At 54.7% G+C, this 16,286-nt stretch overlaps 2 protein-coding genes across 4 annotated transcripts; both read right to left on the bottom strand.

The window, feature by feature from the left end:
- Nucleotides 1-1,421: 1,421 nt before the first annotated feature.
- Nucleotides 1,422-3,573, bottom strand: NRN1L (neuritin 1 like). Its single transcript, XM_039851914.1, has 3 exons — nucleotides 3,253-3,573; nucleotides 2,344-2,476; nucleotides 1,422-2,224 (listed from the first exon to the last, which is right to left on the bottom strand). The coding sequence occupies exons 1-3, from the start codon at nucleotides 3,350-3,352 to the stop codon at nucleotides 1,939-1,941; spliced, it is 519 nt and encodes a 172-aa protein (XP_039707848.1). The 5' UTR covers nucleotides 3,353-3,573; the 3' UTR covers nucleotides 1,422-1,938.
- Nucleotides 3,574-3,723: 150 nt separating this feature from the next.
- EDC4 (enhancer of mRNA decapping 4) lies at nucleotides 3,724-15,039 on the bottom strand. 3 transcript variants are annotated; one of them, XM_039851910.1, is made up of 29 exons: nucleotides 14,761-15,039; nucleotides 12,216-12,372; nucleotides 11,699-11,810; nucleotides 11,303-11,402; nucleotides 10,852-11,041; nucleotides 10,596-10,743; nucleotides 10,402-10,506; nucleotides 9,965-10,074; nucleotides 9,793-9,876; nucleotides 9,604-9,699; nucleotides 9,402-9,504; nucleotides 9,106-9,286; nucleotides 8,940-9,012; nucleotides 8,765-8,856; nucleotides 8,499-8,698; nucleotides 8,278-8,405; nucleotides 8,034-8,187; nucleotides 7,273-7,700; nucleotides 7,083-7,187; nucleotides 6,847-6,999; nucleotides 6,733-6,769; nucleotides 6,423-6,600; nucleotides 6,154-6,309; nucleotides 5,933-6,048; nucleotides 5,663-5,828; nucleotides 5,388-5,574; nucleotides 5,076-5,295; nucleotides 4,501-4,664; nucleotides 3,724-4,258 (listed from the first exon to the last, which is right to left on the bottom strand). In XM_039851910.1, exons 1-29 carry the CDS (start codon nucleotides 14,840-14,842, stop codon nucleotides 4,066-4,068), a joined length of 4,218 nt encoding a protein of 1,405 aa, XP_039707844.1. In that variant the 5' UTR covers nucleotides 14,843-15,039; the 3' UTR covers nucleotides 3,724-4,065. The 3 variants fall into 3 exon arrangements, with proteins under 3 accessions (XP_039707844.1, XP_039707846.1, XP_039707843.1); XM_039851912.1 differs by having other exon boundaries at nucleotides 8,499-8,686; nucleotides 14,761-15,038; XM_039851909.1 differs by having other exon boundaries at nucleotides 8,940-9,286.
- Nucleotides 15,040-16,286: the final 1,247 nt, after the last annotated feature.

Below are 16,286 nucleotides of genomic sequence, written 5' to 3'. Positions count from 1 at the left end.
CCCACAAGTGAACTCTTTATACCCATCCCTAGTTCAAGTGCTACAGACACAAAGGGGACCCTTGGGAAGTCCACAGACAGGAATTCTGAGCTGGACCCAGTAACAAGCCAGTACTATCAGTACTGAGACAGAAGAAAACTCAGGAACTGTATGAAACTGTAGGAGGCTGCTGATTCAGCTTGGAGTCAGGGTTAGGGAATATTTCCTGGAGGAGGTGATACTGAAAAAGAAGTAGGAGTTCAACAGGAGAAAATGGGGAAGGGCATTCTGAGCACAGAGAATAGATATACAGAGACCCAGAAGAATAAAAACCTGGCCTTTCTTTCTGGAAAATTTTGGTGGTCAAAGGTGGGCAGATACGGGAGTGTTGTTTTTCTGAACTTTCCCCTTCAGGTGATATGAGAAGATGGATAATGACCGGTTGGGAGAGAGAAGCGAGATAAAAGTATAGGCAAATGAAGCACAGAAGCAAAGATAGGGCAGAGAGGGAGTTAATGGAGGCATCTGAGCTAAGCGAAATATGGTGTTTGGGAAGCATGAATGGACCTACACATGTGGGTGAGGTCTCTGGAGGAATCTGTCACCCTGGAGCCTAAGCAAGGGACCTATCAAGCCTGATTCTGTCCTAGGGACACAGCCTCCCACCATGGGCTTTAGTGTAAATCTAGTTTGCCTAGCTCTGGGCTCTCACCCCCTCTCCCGCCCTCCCAACTGATTCCTTTGGGCCCCGCTTGTAAAACCCTCTCCAACTCAGCCCCACCTCTCCCTGACCACTTGTAAGTCTCCATCCTTACCCCCTATTGCACCCTATTATGTTCCTTCTCTGAAGCCTCCTGTTACCCCAAGGGCTGTGTAGGTAGATCACTCCTCTGAGCTGCTACAGTGGGAAGTTGCAGTTAAAATGAATAAACTATGGGCAGAGCAGGCTTATGTAGGGCCTTCTAGACAATGAGAAGGAGCTTAACAGCAGGAGCTGTTTTTCAATATAGAAAATGGAGAGTAAAGGGAAGGGAGTGAGAGTAAAAGCCAGTGAGGAGGTCATGGCAATGACCACCTTGGGGTAGTGGCTTGGAATAGGGACCTGGTGCTGGTGGTAGAAGACTGATCGAAAGAGGGTCTTACCCCTTCTGAGACTCCTTCTCTCAGGTTCTGCCCATGCCAATTGTGCTTCCTCTTCTCAAGGATGAACAGGGGCTCCTCACACCACACACCCATTCCACGCTTCCAAAACACCTTCTGGGATTGTTTTAACTTCACACAACACATCTCTTCTCAAAGAAGCTTTGAGAAGGAAGGAGGAACCTGTGGAGGGCAGAGGCCAGGGGAACTCTCCGTATGACCCCAGTTTCTGCAATTTTAAGGTCACTTTGGGGGGACTGAGGTAGACTCCAAGGGTTCCCCACTTTCTGGAACAGTCTCCTCAGGTGGACCAGGCCCCCAGAGTGGGAGAAGACAGAGCACTTAGTCTGAGCTGTCTTGAAGGCTTGCTGGTAGTTCAAGAGAGGAGGTGAGATGGTCAGAAATATGGAGGCAGGAATGAGCCTGGGGAGGGAGGTGTATACACTGGCGATGAGGGGGAACACCACCACCTCACAGGGCCCCTAGGAGCCAAGCAGGGCTAGGAATGCCAACCTTGGAGGACAGACCACCAGAGCTCTTGAAACCTGCATGCAATGGAAAGCTCCATGCTGCCCCTGGGAAATGAGTGTTTGTAAGGATTAAGACTGAGTCCCCTGTGGTGGCCTTTGGCCCCACCCAAACTGTCTTGGGGATCAGCTTCTGGAGGCCTCTGCCCCAGACAAGCGCAGCAGGAATAAAGGAAGGAGCTTAGTACAAATATAAATACCTTTAATGAAAGCTGAGTAGGCTCTGCAGAGCCTCGAGAGCAGCCACCAGAGAAAGGGTGGCAACAAGGGTGCTGCTACCTGACCCCAACGGCTAGGCCAGAGGCCCCAGGAGGCAACAGAGTGCCAAAGCAACCGCCAGCAGCCGGGGTGCGGGGGCCGGGGTAGGGGCAAGTGCTGTCCCCCGTAGTGTCTCCTGGTTGGTCTCCAGGCCAGAACCACGCTCCCGGACATGCACAGGGGCGCCACACAGAGTGTGCAAGTTATCCGGGTGTGGGGCCCGGCGAGCTTCTTGCTGTAGTGACTCCCACACAGCAGCCGCCTCTTCTGGGCATCCCAACAAGACTTGTGAGGCGCAGGTGTGGAATTCATTCCAAGACCTGTTATGGGAGAGGGATTAGGGGAATTAGGTGGGGCAAGGAGGCTTTGGAATGGGAAGGAAGAGGTCAGTCAGAGAGGGTGATGGGGGTTGGGCCGCTGAACTCATACCTGCCCTTACCTGCAGATGGTCTCTAGCTCGCCTCCACGGCCCATGCTGTCCCCCAAGCGGATGAGACACTCTGCGAAGCCCTGGTATATGGTGTCACAGGGGCCTGGGCCCTTGGCAGCTGCCACCAGGGGAGATACAAGGACTAGGAGTGGGGATGGAAAATGGTAGATAGGATGAGCCGGCTACCCCCAACCCCCAGGGGCTCATTTACCATGGCGTGATCTGGGGACATGACTCAGCGTGAAAGGGGTGCCCCAGGGAAATAAGGGGCACATCTGGGGACCTCTTGCCTTGGCTCCTATCTAGGTGGGACCCAAAAGGATATGTGCTGGGGAGGAGGAGGGCAGGATAGGCAGGGTATCTGTCCTCATGTCCCAGGAGTCGGTTCTTCCTCTGAGCTTCTGGGGCTTCTGTAGCCTCAGGTCCAGTGAAGATGGTCCAAGTGAATGTGTCAGGACGTCGTGAAGGGGGCAGGTTCCAGGGCCACACAGCCCTTCCCCAGCACCACACATTCTCTTTGCTGCCTAGACAAGTTTTGCTTGACCCTTCCAGCCCATCCCCAAAGACAGGGATTTTCGGACAGATAGGGCACAATAGAGGAGGTCAGGATCCAGGCCAGACTCTAACAGAAGAACTCAAGGATCCTACAGCTAGTCTTGGAATTGTCACAGTTCACACCTCCCTTTATTAGAATGGGGGCTGCAAAATTTTGGGATCCTTCCCCCACAACTCAGTTAAATGCCCACCACTTTCAGTACTGAAGTCACTGGTACACATTATCCTCTCCCTGGAGCTCTAGCACCTCCACACCATCCTGGTTCCCAGCACTCAGGAAGGCTGTGCCCCAGCTCCCACACATCCTAAACCTAGCCTGGTGAGAATGTGCAGCCCAGATCGGACCAGTATGCCAGCACTCACCGAGTGGTGGTAACAGCAGCAGCAGCAGCAACAGCCCCAGAGCGCGGGGTGGTTGCTGGTGGTGGCGACAGCGGCAGCTGCAGCAGGAGCAGAGCATCATCCCCGGCTGGGAGTCTAGCGTCAGAGCTGGCAGCTTTGAGCGCAGCCCTTCGGCCCAGCCCCCGGAAGAAGGGACTGTGATTGGCCAGGAGGTGGGTGGGGCAGGGCGGGGCTTCAAAGCCAGCAGCCGACCACGCCTCCAAAATGCAGGTTGGCAAAGGAAAGCCCAGGGAGGGGCACAAGGTCCTCCTCACTCGAGATGGAGAGAGGGGAGATTTGAGAAGGCAGTTGAGCAGATGAGGGTAGGTGTCCAAACCCCTGGGATGGGTCGGCCTCCACAGAGTTCCACACAGGGAGAAGAGAGGGGCCAGAGAACAGAGGGCAGTTATCAAAGACACACCAAAGACACACCAAAAACAAACGCATACTCCATTTTATTCCAAAAGCATTTAATTGAATTTCTCAATGTTTTTCAAAAACAGAAGGATCCAAAACAGAGGTAAAAAGGAACATGGAAAATTCAACTCAAGTGGTATCACAATCTCAGGGGGTCATGCTCCAGGCATGGCAGAACCCAAGAAGGCACAATACCCACCCTGGGCTCAGCCTAAACCTGCTGGCTACCATAACCTGTAGACTACAGCCAGTGTTCCCCCTCTCAACTACCCCAGAGGTGGGAGCCTGAGCAGATAAAGGGCAGACATGACCCTGCTTTGGCCTAGGCCTGTCTGCTGGTCTTCAATGCCACTGCACCCCTGGGCAAGGCAGGCTTTGCTAAGGGAGGGTGGGGGTCACAAGGCCATGCAACATGAGGCTAAGACGCCGGGCCGCTTTGCCAAGTGAGTTGTATGGCTCAGCCTGCAGGAACTGGAATAACTTCTGGCGCACCTGGGCCATGACGGAGCCCATGTGGTCCCGAGTGATGGGGTCACTGTGGTCCAGGTGCATCACAGCCTCTTCCAGGTAGCTGTGAGTGAAGAAAACAGAAAGGCTACAGGTGGGCTCCAGGATACGGTAGCGCCCCCTGGTGGCAATGAGGCCCAAAGGGACTGCTGACAAGGGAGGCCTCCAAGTCTAAAATGAGTCGGGGCAAAGGGAACTGGTAGAGAAAATTAGGGAGAGGAATCAGGTTGTAGAGGGAGTCTTTGCTTTGAATTGCTCCTCTGTCTCTACCTCAGCCCATCTCCTGGTCTGACGGTGCCCACTCACCTGAGCTTGAGGTCAGTTCGAGTGCCAAGGTCAGAGGCCAGCTGCTGGATGAAGGAAAGGAGCACGGGCTGGGAGAGTGGGCAGGGTGGCTGCCCAAAAACCTGGCCTGGGTCCACAGTTTCACACACATACAGCACCAGGTTCAGGTCAGCAGCCGTGAGGGCCTGGGTAGAGAATCGTGTTTATAGCTGTCAGGGTAGAATGCCTGCTTGTCTGACGGTGTGGCCTGACAGAGGATGACCAGAGGATGACCACAGACTGGGATACTGAGAGCTCCAGAGGGGGATGCTCAAGGGCCCAGAGAGAACACAGTAGAGCTGTGTTGTTAATCTAGGGTATCAGGAAAGGTTTCCTGAGAAGAGTGGTCATGAAGCAAGGAAGGTTGAGGCAGAAAGAAAGGGATCCAAGATCTAGATAAAGAGAAAAGCAGGGGAAAGAGCCTAGAGGCCTAAGAAAATCAAGAACAGTCCACTGGGGCCAGACCACCCAGAGCCTGATGAGCAGAGTGGAATGTATAGTGTGTGGGCTTTGTCAGGAGACACCCGACCTTTAATTGGGCTTAATGCCTGGCGTACCTGCTGGAAGGCCTGATTGAGGTGGCCCTGCTGCAGCAGCTGCAGGATATGGGCTTGCTGGGCCTGGCAGTCGAGGTGGGCAGCTGGGACAGGTGTGCCTGCAGCTGAGCGCATGGCTTGCATGATGCTAGAGGTGACGGAGGCCTGCTGCTCCTTGAGTGCCACACTCACCTCACCCTTAACAATGCGCTGTACCTGTGCTAAAATTGACTCCTGCAGGCTGCAAAGGAAAGTGAGGGAAATGAGGTAGACAGGGAGTCTGGTTTGGCCCTTTCCAAACCCACCACCTTTCCCAGTGCCCTGCCCACACACCTGCCCACAGCCACATGCAGCTGGTGCTGCACCTCAGCCCGAACACTGTTAGACACAGTGGCTGCCATCTGCTCAGTGGCACCCTGCAGTGTGCTGACCAGGCTCCGCAGCTGGGCCAACACAGGCTCCCGCGCCTCCTGTTCTCGTGCCTTCCGGCTCTTCATGTGGCTCTCTAGCTGCTGCAAGTCTAAAGAGGTGACCGTGAGGGCAGTGAGAGGGATGGTGGGGGAGAAGGGAACAGCCCTTCCTACGCTGGAGCATATAATTCTACTCACATTCCTGTGTGCCCAGTCGGAAGCTATCATTGATCTGCTGGAACATGGCCTGGCAGCTCTTCTCGAAGGCAGGCAGCACCACACTCTGGAAGGCTTCACGGTAGGCAGCCTGCATTGGCCCTTGTAACGTGTCTGCAGCTGCTCGGGCAATAGCGTCTGTTAAGTTCTAGGGGTAGAGGAAAGGGCTGGGCTGAGTTGAAAGCCTGAGGCCAAGCTGGCCTGACCAGGGCCACCAAGCACCAACCTCCCTCATCTTGGGCCCTGTAACACCTTGGACTTCAGCAGCTTGGAGATATTCTCTTTCATGTTACCCTCCACAGCTGTGAGTTTGGTGGCCACTGAGTTGCTCAGTTGGCCTGCCACGGGTTCCAGACTCCTAGAGACACCTGGGGCAGGGTAAAGAAGGAAGAGCGGAGCCATGAGAGGAAGCTTGACAGGTAGGGGGCCCCACTCCCACCCAGCCCACCTAGAAGTCTCTATGCAACACTTACATGGAGGCACTGTCTTCTTGATCTCGTCCCGTATGCTGCGTTCCAGCCTCCCAGCCACAGCTGAAGACAGTGCCTGTGACAGCTGTTGTGTCAGCTGCTCTTGTAGCTGCCCACCCCGCTGCTGCCCCTCTGCCAGTGCCCGCTCCAACCGCCGCTCTGCATTGTAGCTAAGGAACAAGCCTGGAGTAGGTCCTCTAGCCCTTCCTGGTTCAAGAACACTGTGGCTGCCCCTACCCTCTTCCATGCTGGGCCACTGCCCACAAGGATACGCTCCTGTTCATGCCGGGACTCGAGGGCACGTTCTACATGGCCTGTGACGGTACTCTGCAGGCCTTCGAGCTGGGTGCACAGACGCTGCAGTAGCTCTTTTTGGCTGTGCCGCAGCTCTGCCAGCTCTCTCTGCTGTTGCCAAATTATTGCAGGCCAATCCTCAGGGGGCTCTGTCACCTGCCAGTAGTGCCAACAGTCACATAATGCCTGCCCCACCCGTACCACACGCCAGACCAGGGAATGGCCCAGAACCCTTCCCCACTCTCAAGAAAGAGTCCTAGAAGTATAAAGAGTGTTTTCTCAACTCACCTGGTGCTCCATGAGCCGGGATCCCGCAGTCGAATCCCTGCCACAGGCGAGAAGCACCTCAGGCCTAGACAGCCTGGGGACCACCCCTCTCCCTGGCCCCAGGACCCCTCCTACCCATCATCCTTTTTGCCCTTCCTCTTGAGCTTAGGTGAGGCCCGAGGAGATCCCTTGGTCTTCCAGTCCTTGGCAGGAAGCCGTGGAGTGGAAACTTTGGTGCCAAAGCCCGCTGCAGCAGAGGCAATGCTGGCCACCTCATCATCATGGTCACTGTGGAAAGAGGCAGGGGAGGGATAAGCACCTAACACTTGCTGACCCTCCCTCAAGAAAGGAAGGGTGTGGGTGACACCCACCTTTGTTCAGCACTGGCATCCTGGCTGTCATGTTGCTGCAGCAGATGATAAGGTGGTCGGTGGAAGGCCAAGCTCTTGTGCTTTTCCTGAAGGCCATTCCTAGGGCTGGGGGGACAGCCTGTCTCAGCAGTGGGTGACTCTATCTGAAGCTCCTACCATCAGTATACTTTCCCTCTCCCAAGCTCCTCACCTTTCTGCCAGGCTGCTGCAGGTCTCCCGAGTAATGTCTGGTGCTGTTGGCCAGACCTGACTGTCAGAGGCTGTAGCCTCTTGGGTCAAGGCTGCCTCCAGGAGGGAAGGGGTACTATGCCGATCCCCATCCCCAGGGCCTCCATCCAGGCTAAGCTGGGGCCCAAGCTCGGGCCGTGGCCGTGGGGACAGCAAGTGTAGTGCCGAAGCAGCTGAGGCCATACTGTCCGGTTCAAGGCCCTCAGGAGCAGAGGAGCCAAAGCCACGGGACAGGGCCTCAGACGCGATCTCAGGGATATCCTGGGACAGGGCAGTGGAAGCTGAGGAAATAACATCAGGGGAGCGAGTACGGCTAGGGGAAGCCTGGGGTAGCCCCAGGGGCTCCACTTCCTGCAGCTCCAGGGATAGTCCAGAGGCAGCAGTAGGCACCTGAGGTGAGCCAAAAATAGGGACTTAGGTGGTGGAAATTAGGGATGGGGGGGATTCAGAGATGAGGCACTGGAATTTGTAGTGATGAGAGATGGGATTATGGGATGGGAAAGCAGTCAAAAACAGCCATAACTCAAGAGAGGAAGTGGGGATGGAGAAGCTCAGGAGCTGCCCTTCAGGGCACACAGGAGGCTGAGATGACCTCAGGGGAAATATGGACCACCTGAGGCAGAACAGGACAAGCAGACAGGGTGCTGTGAGAGGAGACTGCCGCCAATCTTCCCACTGCTATACACATGCTACCCTGCACTTTACACATGAGCACACACATACCTGCCCAGGCCCTTTGGGAGTCAGTTTGTCAGCTGGACCTGGTAACAGGCCGGGCAGGAGGCTGCGTGGGCTTGCCTGCAGGCTGCTACTGCTGCTCATTGTCAGACTGCCATCCAGCTGCAGCTTGGGGCTCAAGGTCAGCTCCTCAGGGGGCCTGGTGGCAGGAAGGCTGAGATAAGCATCCAGAGCTTGGCATCACCTGGTACCAGACTCTGCCATCCCCCAACTCTGGCCCTCACTTCACCTGGACAAGGAGGGATCCACAGCCGAGGTACTGCTCATGGCAGACACAGCTGTAAGAGAGGAGCTGCTGCTGCTGCTGCTGCTACCACTGCTGCTGCCGCCGCTGCTATTACTAGGGGATGCAGAGATCTGAGGAAGTGCAGAGAGTAAGAGCTGTGGCCTGTAGGTGGGGATTTCCACCTTGATTTCTGCCTTGAGCGTCAAGCCCCTATCCCAGCACACCTGCTGCAGGGAGGTGCTAGATGTCATGAAAGCATCAGGTGTCATCAGCTTGGGCTTGGTCTCAGTGCTCAGACTAAGGAAGTCAGCAGGTGCAGGCAGCTCCACAATGCGTCGGAGGTCAGGCTGGGAGCCATGAGCAGCTGATCCCAGCCCCCCGGAGCTCAGTTCAGGCTGAGAATCTCCAAATGCTGTAGGAAAAGCTGCCACTTGAGTCAAATCTCCGACCCCAGCCAGTCTAACCTGATTCCCTCTTATCCCTCACTTACCAAAGTCCTCATGGGCAGTGTGGGTAGGGAGCGGGGCCACCACATCAGGGTTGAGCTGTGGCTGAAAGCGGATCTGCACATCTTGCAAAGCCCTGCAGGAATAGGAGAACAGGAAAGGCCTCAAAGTGGTCAGTCAGGGACGGGCACAGACAGGGCACAGGTGGGCTCCACTCACTTAGTATGCACACAGAAGAGCTTGATGAGCACACCAGCTGCAGACTCCATGGCACCAGCTCCGTGGGTCCCATCTGCAAGGTCAGTGTGGACAACTAAGCCCCTAGCCCTCTGTGTCACAGCGCTCCCTACATGTAAACATACATTTCTGGCCCCGAGCAGCTCACCAGCCCCTAGGCTGTCGTTCTCTTCCTCGGCAGGCAGCACCTCAGTGTGCCGCAGCCGGCAGCGACTCACGACCTGGATACCAAAGCTCAGGACAGGGTGGGTAAGCAGGAACTCAGAGATGGAGCTGAAGCAGGCACGGCCCTCCTCCTGGTTCTGCAGCAGCTCCATCACGTAGAGGACCTGCAGGGGCAGTGCATTCACAGCTGACCTCAAAGGCTGTGAGGGCTGCGGATGTGCCACACACCCCTGCCCTCCCCAATACCAGTTCTGCCCAGGGTGCCCCACTGCAGTCTACCTTCCGTTGCACATCACTGAGAATCAGGTATTCTGCTGAGAGGTCCAGGCAAACTTTGAGGCTAGGGGGAACACTCACTGAGCTGAAGATATCTGGGGAGAAGCTAAGGGGCCACAAGGCAGGATGAATGAAATTGAGAGAGTAGTAAGAACCCACTTCCCCAAACTTGTTACCCCTGACCAGCTCTCCAGCCCATCCTTACCGAATAGTCTGCAGGCAGGTCCAGGACACTGTGCACCACATCTTCAGCTCCCGATTCTGGTCAGCGCCAGTAATGAGGAACCTCCAGAAAGGGACACTGTAAAGCGATAAGGCCCTGAATGGCTGTCTGGTCCCCACAATGAGAACTCAAGGTCCAGTCCACCACCCACGTGGCTGCCCATTCACTCACTCAGGATCCTGTTTCTTGTGGTTGTCACAGAATAGGAGGCAGGAAAGGGGCCGCCCATCATGAGGCTTCCACTCGTGCAGACACCTGCAAGCAGGCAGATGAGGCGCCTGGGCCTAAGTGGGTGATCTGGTCCCCTACCTGGGGGTTCCCAGTCACTCAGGCCCTGCCTTACCTTGGTTCATCCTGCCCCTCAATGTAGATCTGCCAGAATTTGATGAAGCCATCATGGCTTGCGGTGGCCAGGACAGTCCCATCAGGTGAGAGGGCCCCTTCACTCAGGTACTGGGAAAAACCCAAAGAGCTTTGCTTTGCCACCTTACTAGAGGTGGTAGCAGCCCATCTCAGATTAGAATGGCAGTGAGCTGGGCTGACCCACTATGGATCTGCACATCTGTATGAAAGACGGAATGAATGGGAGGCCATAAAGAAGACCAGACCCACGAGGTGCAGACACGTTAGGCATGAGTGCCACAGGTAAGGGTCACTTTGTGCTCAGATTCACCATGGGCAGAATGCCATAAAGCTACCTGGGCAGCTGTGGATATGGGGAATAGATGAGGGATACAAGAAAGCGGGGAGGGCAGGGGAGGCAGGCAGTTGCAGACTTACTGTGCTGTGGCCTTTCACCACAATGAAGCCCTGCTTGATTTGGCTGACATCCACAGGCCAGGTGCTGTGGTTGGAGCGGAGCATGTCTAGGTCCCACACCTCAGCCTAGAGAATACAAGGAGGTGAGTATTCAACCCAGGCCCACGCCATAGCTGCTCTGTCTCCTCCCCTCTCCCCATGCCTAGCCTTCTCACCCGGTCTTCATGCAACAGGGCCACCGTTGGGCTGCCCTCCTCACAGCAATCCTCACTCTCCTCAGGGATGAAGGGGCACCAGATGATTCTACGAAAGTGGTTCAGTGGTGTACCCTCTGGCTGCCGGATATGAACCAAAATCTCTTCTCTGAGCAGGCTGTTAAGGGCTAGACAGGTGGATGATGAGGTGTGTCTGGCACCCCCAGCTCTGCCCATCTTTTTTCAGTTCCCCCATCCCACCCTAGGGAAAGGATACTGAATTTTGCCATTAACCAGAGCCAAGCGCCACACAAACAGGTTGCCTGCCTCATCCAGGCAGGCCAGCTGTGAAGAGTTGAGGTGTGCAAAGGTCAGGTCAGCCACACTGCCTGTGAAGCCCTTGAGTAAGGTCCGTTCCGAAGTGCTGACGCTGATCACCCGCACCATCGCTGAGCCATTGTTGGCAGCTGGAATCAGGACAGCAGTTGGCCATGAGTGTCTAGGCCCAGGCAGCAGCAGAGAAGCTGCCCTTGCCTGCCTCATTGCCACCACAAGTCTCAAGCTTGATTCTCCCACTTGGCTCCCCAAGCCTGGAAGAGTTAGGGGCAGCACAGACAAGTCTTCCATTGTATCCCCAAGGTCTGAGTGGGCTGAGTGGCCTGACACTGAATCTGCATCTCTGGGACTTCTAGCAGAATACCTCCCACCTCTCCCCTGCCCCTACTCACCCCGAATGGCATAGGCCAAGAAGGAGTTGGACACAGCAATCAGGTTGCCATAGTAGTATTTCTGCTCCCAGTCATACTTGGCAACAGGCTGGATTTTCACCTGAGAACCAAGGGTGAGGAAGGTCGTAGAAGCTGAGGGCTGAGGCAGCATTCTCAGAGCTTAGGTGGTCCCTAGTATCCCTGGGGACAGTAGAGGGAGGCCACATGTGCAAGCCCAGCCACTCAATTACAACTCCTGGGACCAGACTCCTACAGACACTTGGTAACCAACCCTGGCTTCCTGAGACTGGGGCACACTACCTGCCTGATAAAGTGGTCCCCATAGGAACTGGCAGCATGGGAGAGGGGAGGGAGAGGCTGAGTGGGCCATACATGCCACAACATTCTGGTACTTACCTTGTTGCTCCCTCGTGCCTTGCTCGAGATGCTAGAGTCACTGCTGGCCACAATCTCCACCTCCTTGGCCAAAATCCCAATGCAGGTAGAGCTGTCATCTCCTGAAAGGCAGCTGGGGGAAGGTGTGTACAAGCTTGATTCTCGTTCGCCCAAAGTCTCAATGGCCAGGGTTCGGAAGGGGAGAGGATACAGCCACCATGGGGAAGGTATCCAGTCCCAGATGCACGGCTCTGCCTGGTTCACTGGTCTCCAGACCCATAGCTCCCTTTGCTCACCTCCCTCCATGGGAATGATAAACCAAGTGCCTAAACTTCAAATCCAAGCCAAGCCCTTGAGCTTGTCCTCAGCCCTCATCCTTCATGCAAACTCAGTGTGGTTAAGCGCTCCATCCTATCCTAGAGCATCTAGTGGGGGAGCAGCAGAGGCTGCTGGTCCTTATCTCCCCCCATCTCATGACTTCAGCTAACAGACACCCCAAAGATCCCATCACCACCACTGTCATCTCTCAGGCACTCACATGACCTGCTTCTCCTGCAGGTTAATAGGTGGCATGGCCCGGAGACCAGGCTTGTTTGCTGAAGTACCATCACCTGAGCAGAGGGGGTCTGGGACCAGGAGTCCATTGAGGTCCCCATTGTAGGCGTTAGATGGCCGTTGGCTCTCTGAACTGGGGCCTGGGGACAGAGAGAGCCACTATCATGAGGTTGTTCTACCTGCCAACTGGTATCGCCTCCTGTGGAGCTTCCTTCCAGAACCATGAGGTGCCCTAGGAACACTCAACTGAGGCATGTCCTTGGGAAAGAGGGCCCTTTGTTCATCTTTCATTCCATAAACACTGATGGTGAACCCAATGTATGCCAGGATCAAAGATGAGCATAAGGCTCTTCTACCTGGGGGCCAGGTACAAGCTATCAAGGACCCTCTGGGGCCAATTAATACTCAAGCCTGGCTCAGGACAGAGGGACTCTGTACTTGAGGTAAGGCATGGGAAGCGTCAGGATAAGAGTTCACAGAAGAGGTACCATTAGAGCCAGTGTGGCTGGAACACACAAATATGGGAAGGATGGAGGGAAAACAAGGCTGCGGAGATCTCAGGTATGAGGCTAGGGTGCTTAGATTCTCTGTGGCAATGAGAGCCACAGAAGAGTTTAAAAAAGGAAGGTGACATGGTCAGCACTGCCCAGAGGGCTGATTGCTCTAAGGCAGTATGCAGAATAGCTGAGAATCTGGGTGAGAGACCCCAGGATCTAGACTAAGGTAGTGGCAGGGGTTGGAGAAGAGAGGATGGGCTCCTGAGGCATAGAAGGACACTGATAAGATATGAGAGCAAGAAAGGAAGGAGCCTGTCTCCCAGAGAAATGGCTCAAAAGAAGCCACCTTATGTAGGTAAACTCAGGATGAACGGACATAAAGGAGCTGAAGAAAGAGGAAAGAAACTATGGGGTAGTGTGTAGAGTTAGGAAAGACAGTTTTCAGTTGTTTGCCACTGGCCAAGTTTCAAGTACCCTCATAGGCTCTGACACCACTTCAAAACTCTCAGGTGGCAAGGAGACTAGGGCTCCACAGTCAGGTTTGCAATAAGTTTCTAGTCACAAAACAGTCTGGGGTCCGACATAGTCCTCCAGTGAGAGGAGATGAGCCAGAGCTACTCGGCAAGCAGGAGAATCAAGTACCAATCAATAAACAGAGTTCAGAGTAAAGCCTCAAGGCCACTTAACTTGGTTCAGATCCATCTTAGCTGCTCAGGGGTAAGCTGACTGTTTCTCTGCCAGGCAGGCTACCATAAGGACAAATACACAAGCTGCACAAGGTTGGCCATGCTAGGGTCTCCACCAAAACTTTGTGGAATCTAATCTACACAGCAGCTGATGAGAATAAGAGGCCTAAGCCAAACTCATGAGTAAAGGGAGCACGCTCCAGGCCTGGGGAAAAGGACTCAATGGTTTTAAGCAGCAGATGGATTTTCTCAGGGAACAGTGGGTAGCTAAACCCACCCAGAGTGAGCACCAGTGCCTGCTTCCAGTAGCAGCCAGTTTGAGACTCCCAGCAGGTTTAAGAACAGGGTCTGAGGAAACACCAACTCACAGTTCTGACCATTGCACAACTATAACACCATCACCAGCCAGTCTTTCAACCACTATAACTTTTCATAGGTCCCTGAACTACTCAGGAAACTTTCGTACCTTCACATGTGTGATTTCCTGTTTGTGGATGCCTTTCCTGACAACCAAGCTCCTGTTCATATTACCAGATATAGCCTAAACATTGTCTCCTCTTTCAGACCTGTTCTCAGGCACTCTCCAGCCCCCATTCTACCTACCCTAACCCCAACAAAATACCAAAACACTCCTCTTTCAATGACAACAGCATTATATTACAATTTCCTTTGGATCTGTGTTCTGGAGGCTCCTTGAGGGCAGAAGCAGTTTTGAGGTGTCACTGCAAGCCCAAATAAAGTTTAAATAAATGGAAATAAACTAAGGGTTGCAGACGTTTGTAGCCTTATACAATCAAGGCCATGCAGTCTGTGATTTGCTTTAATCCCAGAAAGGGCGCAGAGTTGGGGGTGGTCACTTTCCTCCTGAACATCAATTTCAGAACAGTATGCCCGGAGTCTATTCTAGAGAGAAGTGCAAAGAGGGGGATCTACAGCTCTTCAGGAGCACAGCACCTAGTGTAGACACAGAACTCATCATACAGAGCACCAGACTAGGCCTATGAAACATGGCAAAGGGTAGGAAATCCAGGCCAGTTCCAGGAACACTAGAGATCTTGGGGCCAGGACACCAAAGGGGCCCAGAGGATTCAGAGCCGGGCCTCACCTTCAGTCAAGACGCTGAAGGACGAGGCGAAACGGGGTGGGATTGGGAGGGATTGCACCCAGGAGACTATGCCCTTCGGGGAGCAAGCTTACGGGTTTATCGCTCTGATCCTCGTCTGCCCTCACCAGCAGGGAGGATGCAGAGCCGGTCCGGAGGGACCTGTGGGACCTGTGAGAGACCCTGGCCCGAACCGCCCCTCTGCTTGTTCTGCGAAGGCCCAATCCCGCTGTCCTGGCTCACCCCCCGTGGGCCGGTCCAGCTTGAGGATGTCCCGTAGGTGCTGCGTGGCGTCCTCGATGTCGATGCTCGCGCAGGAGGCCATGGGCCCAGCCACGGGCGCCCTGTCCGCGCCGCGTTCGTGTCGCTGCCGCTGCGCACTATCCAGCCGAGTACAGCCGCACCGGGGCCAGACAGCGGGATGCTGGTCACCACCCGCAGCCCACAAAACGCGGCCCGCACCGCGTCCCTGACCCCTCCAACTTCACCAACCGCCTCCACTTCCGGCCCGCCCGATCTTTGGCTCCCGGAACCTACACCTAATGGAGAAGAAAGGTTCCGGGCTGGGAGCGGATGCCTCATCGTTCCTCGAGCCGGGTTTCCTCCGCCGCCCCGCCCCGCCCCGCCCCTGTGCCAGCGGGGTCCGGGGAGTCTAGCGGGGCTGAGGCAGAGAACGTCCGTGTGCTGTACCTCCCAAAGCCCTACAAGCCTCAGGATATCCCGCTCAGGATATCCCACCTGGTCCATGCCCACTCCCAGGGCATGGACTCATGATGGGCCTAGGACTGGGTCAACTCGGCCACCCAGGCTGTTCTCATAATGCCTGAGGCGACCAGCGATGTCAGAAGGCCCAGGAATTACAAGAGCAGGAAACAGTCCCACCACAAACATCACATTGTTCCCTATTGTCCCTCAACATCCCCTTGCCCAACATGGCATCCTCAGGAAGGAAAAAAACACAGTTTACAAACACCTCTTTATTGCAGATATTTCAGGCACGCGTACATGGAAGATGCTATACTGTAATTTTATACAGGGTGGTTTAAGAGGCAACAGGCGTCTACCTCTCTCCTGCACTCCCACCCCCATATACACAGTAGCCTAGAAATCAGTCCCACTGAAATCTCCTGAGTATGCTGTCCTCTCAAACAGTACATCATCCAGCCCTGTGCCCAGTACAGCCAGACAACCTCCAGGAGTATGAGGAAGTCCTTGGCCTCCACCCATAGTACAGGAAGAAAGGAATGGTACAGGTTAGGCATAGGTGTGGTGCCCTCATTAATCCTAAACCCCCCAACAGGGCACCAGCCCAAGTCCTGGGTTTGGTTTTAGCCTGTGGTTGCTACCTTGCCACAAGGTCTCAGGGCTAAAGGGCAAGATTTGCCCTGGGCAAGACCTCTGTCCCCAAAACTGAGGAGCATAAACTGCACCAATAGCTAAGACTTCTTGGAATTTGAAGATGCATGACAAGGGAGGGAATAGAAGGCCTAAAGATACCTTGAGGAAAGGTGTGAGGGGTGAGAAATCCTAAAGTACAAATCCCTCCCAATTCAGATGGCCTTCTGTCATAACTCTAAATCTATATTTCAACCCAACCAGGCTTGGATCTGGCTGGCTGTTCTGGACACTTGCCTTTGAGCAACGATATCTAAAGCAGTGGTACAAGATCTGAGCTCCCCTCTTCTTGGCTTGAGGTTTGTGAGGCACCCTGGACATGATCTTGACCCTTCTGGAGATAGAACAGGCCCCTCTTCCTCAAAGCTCTGCTC

The sequence above is a fragment of the Pteropus medius genome, unplaced genomic scaffold (assembly GCF_902729225.1).
Source record: "Pteropus medius unplaced genomic scaffold, Ma_sr-lr_union100, whole genome shotgun sequence".
Taxonomy (NCBI): domain Eukaryota; kingdom Metazoa; phylum Chordata; class Mammalia; order Chiroptera; family Pteropodidae; genus Pteropus; species Pteropus medius.
The sequence above is the reverse complement of the archived record's forward strand: the minus strand, read 5'-3'. Positions and strand labels throughout refer to the sequence as shown.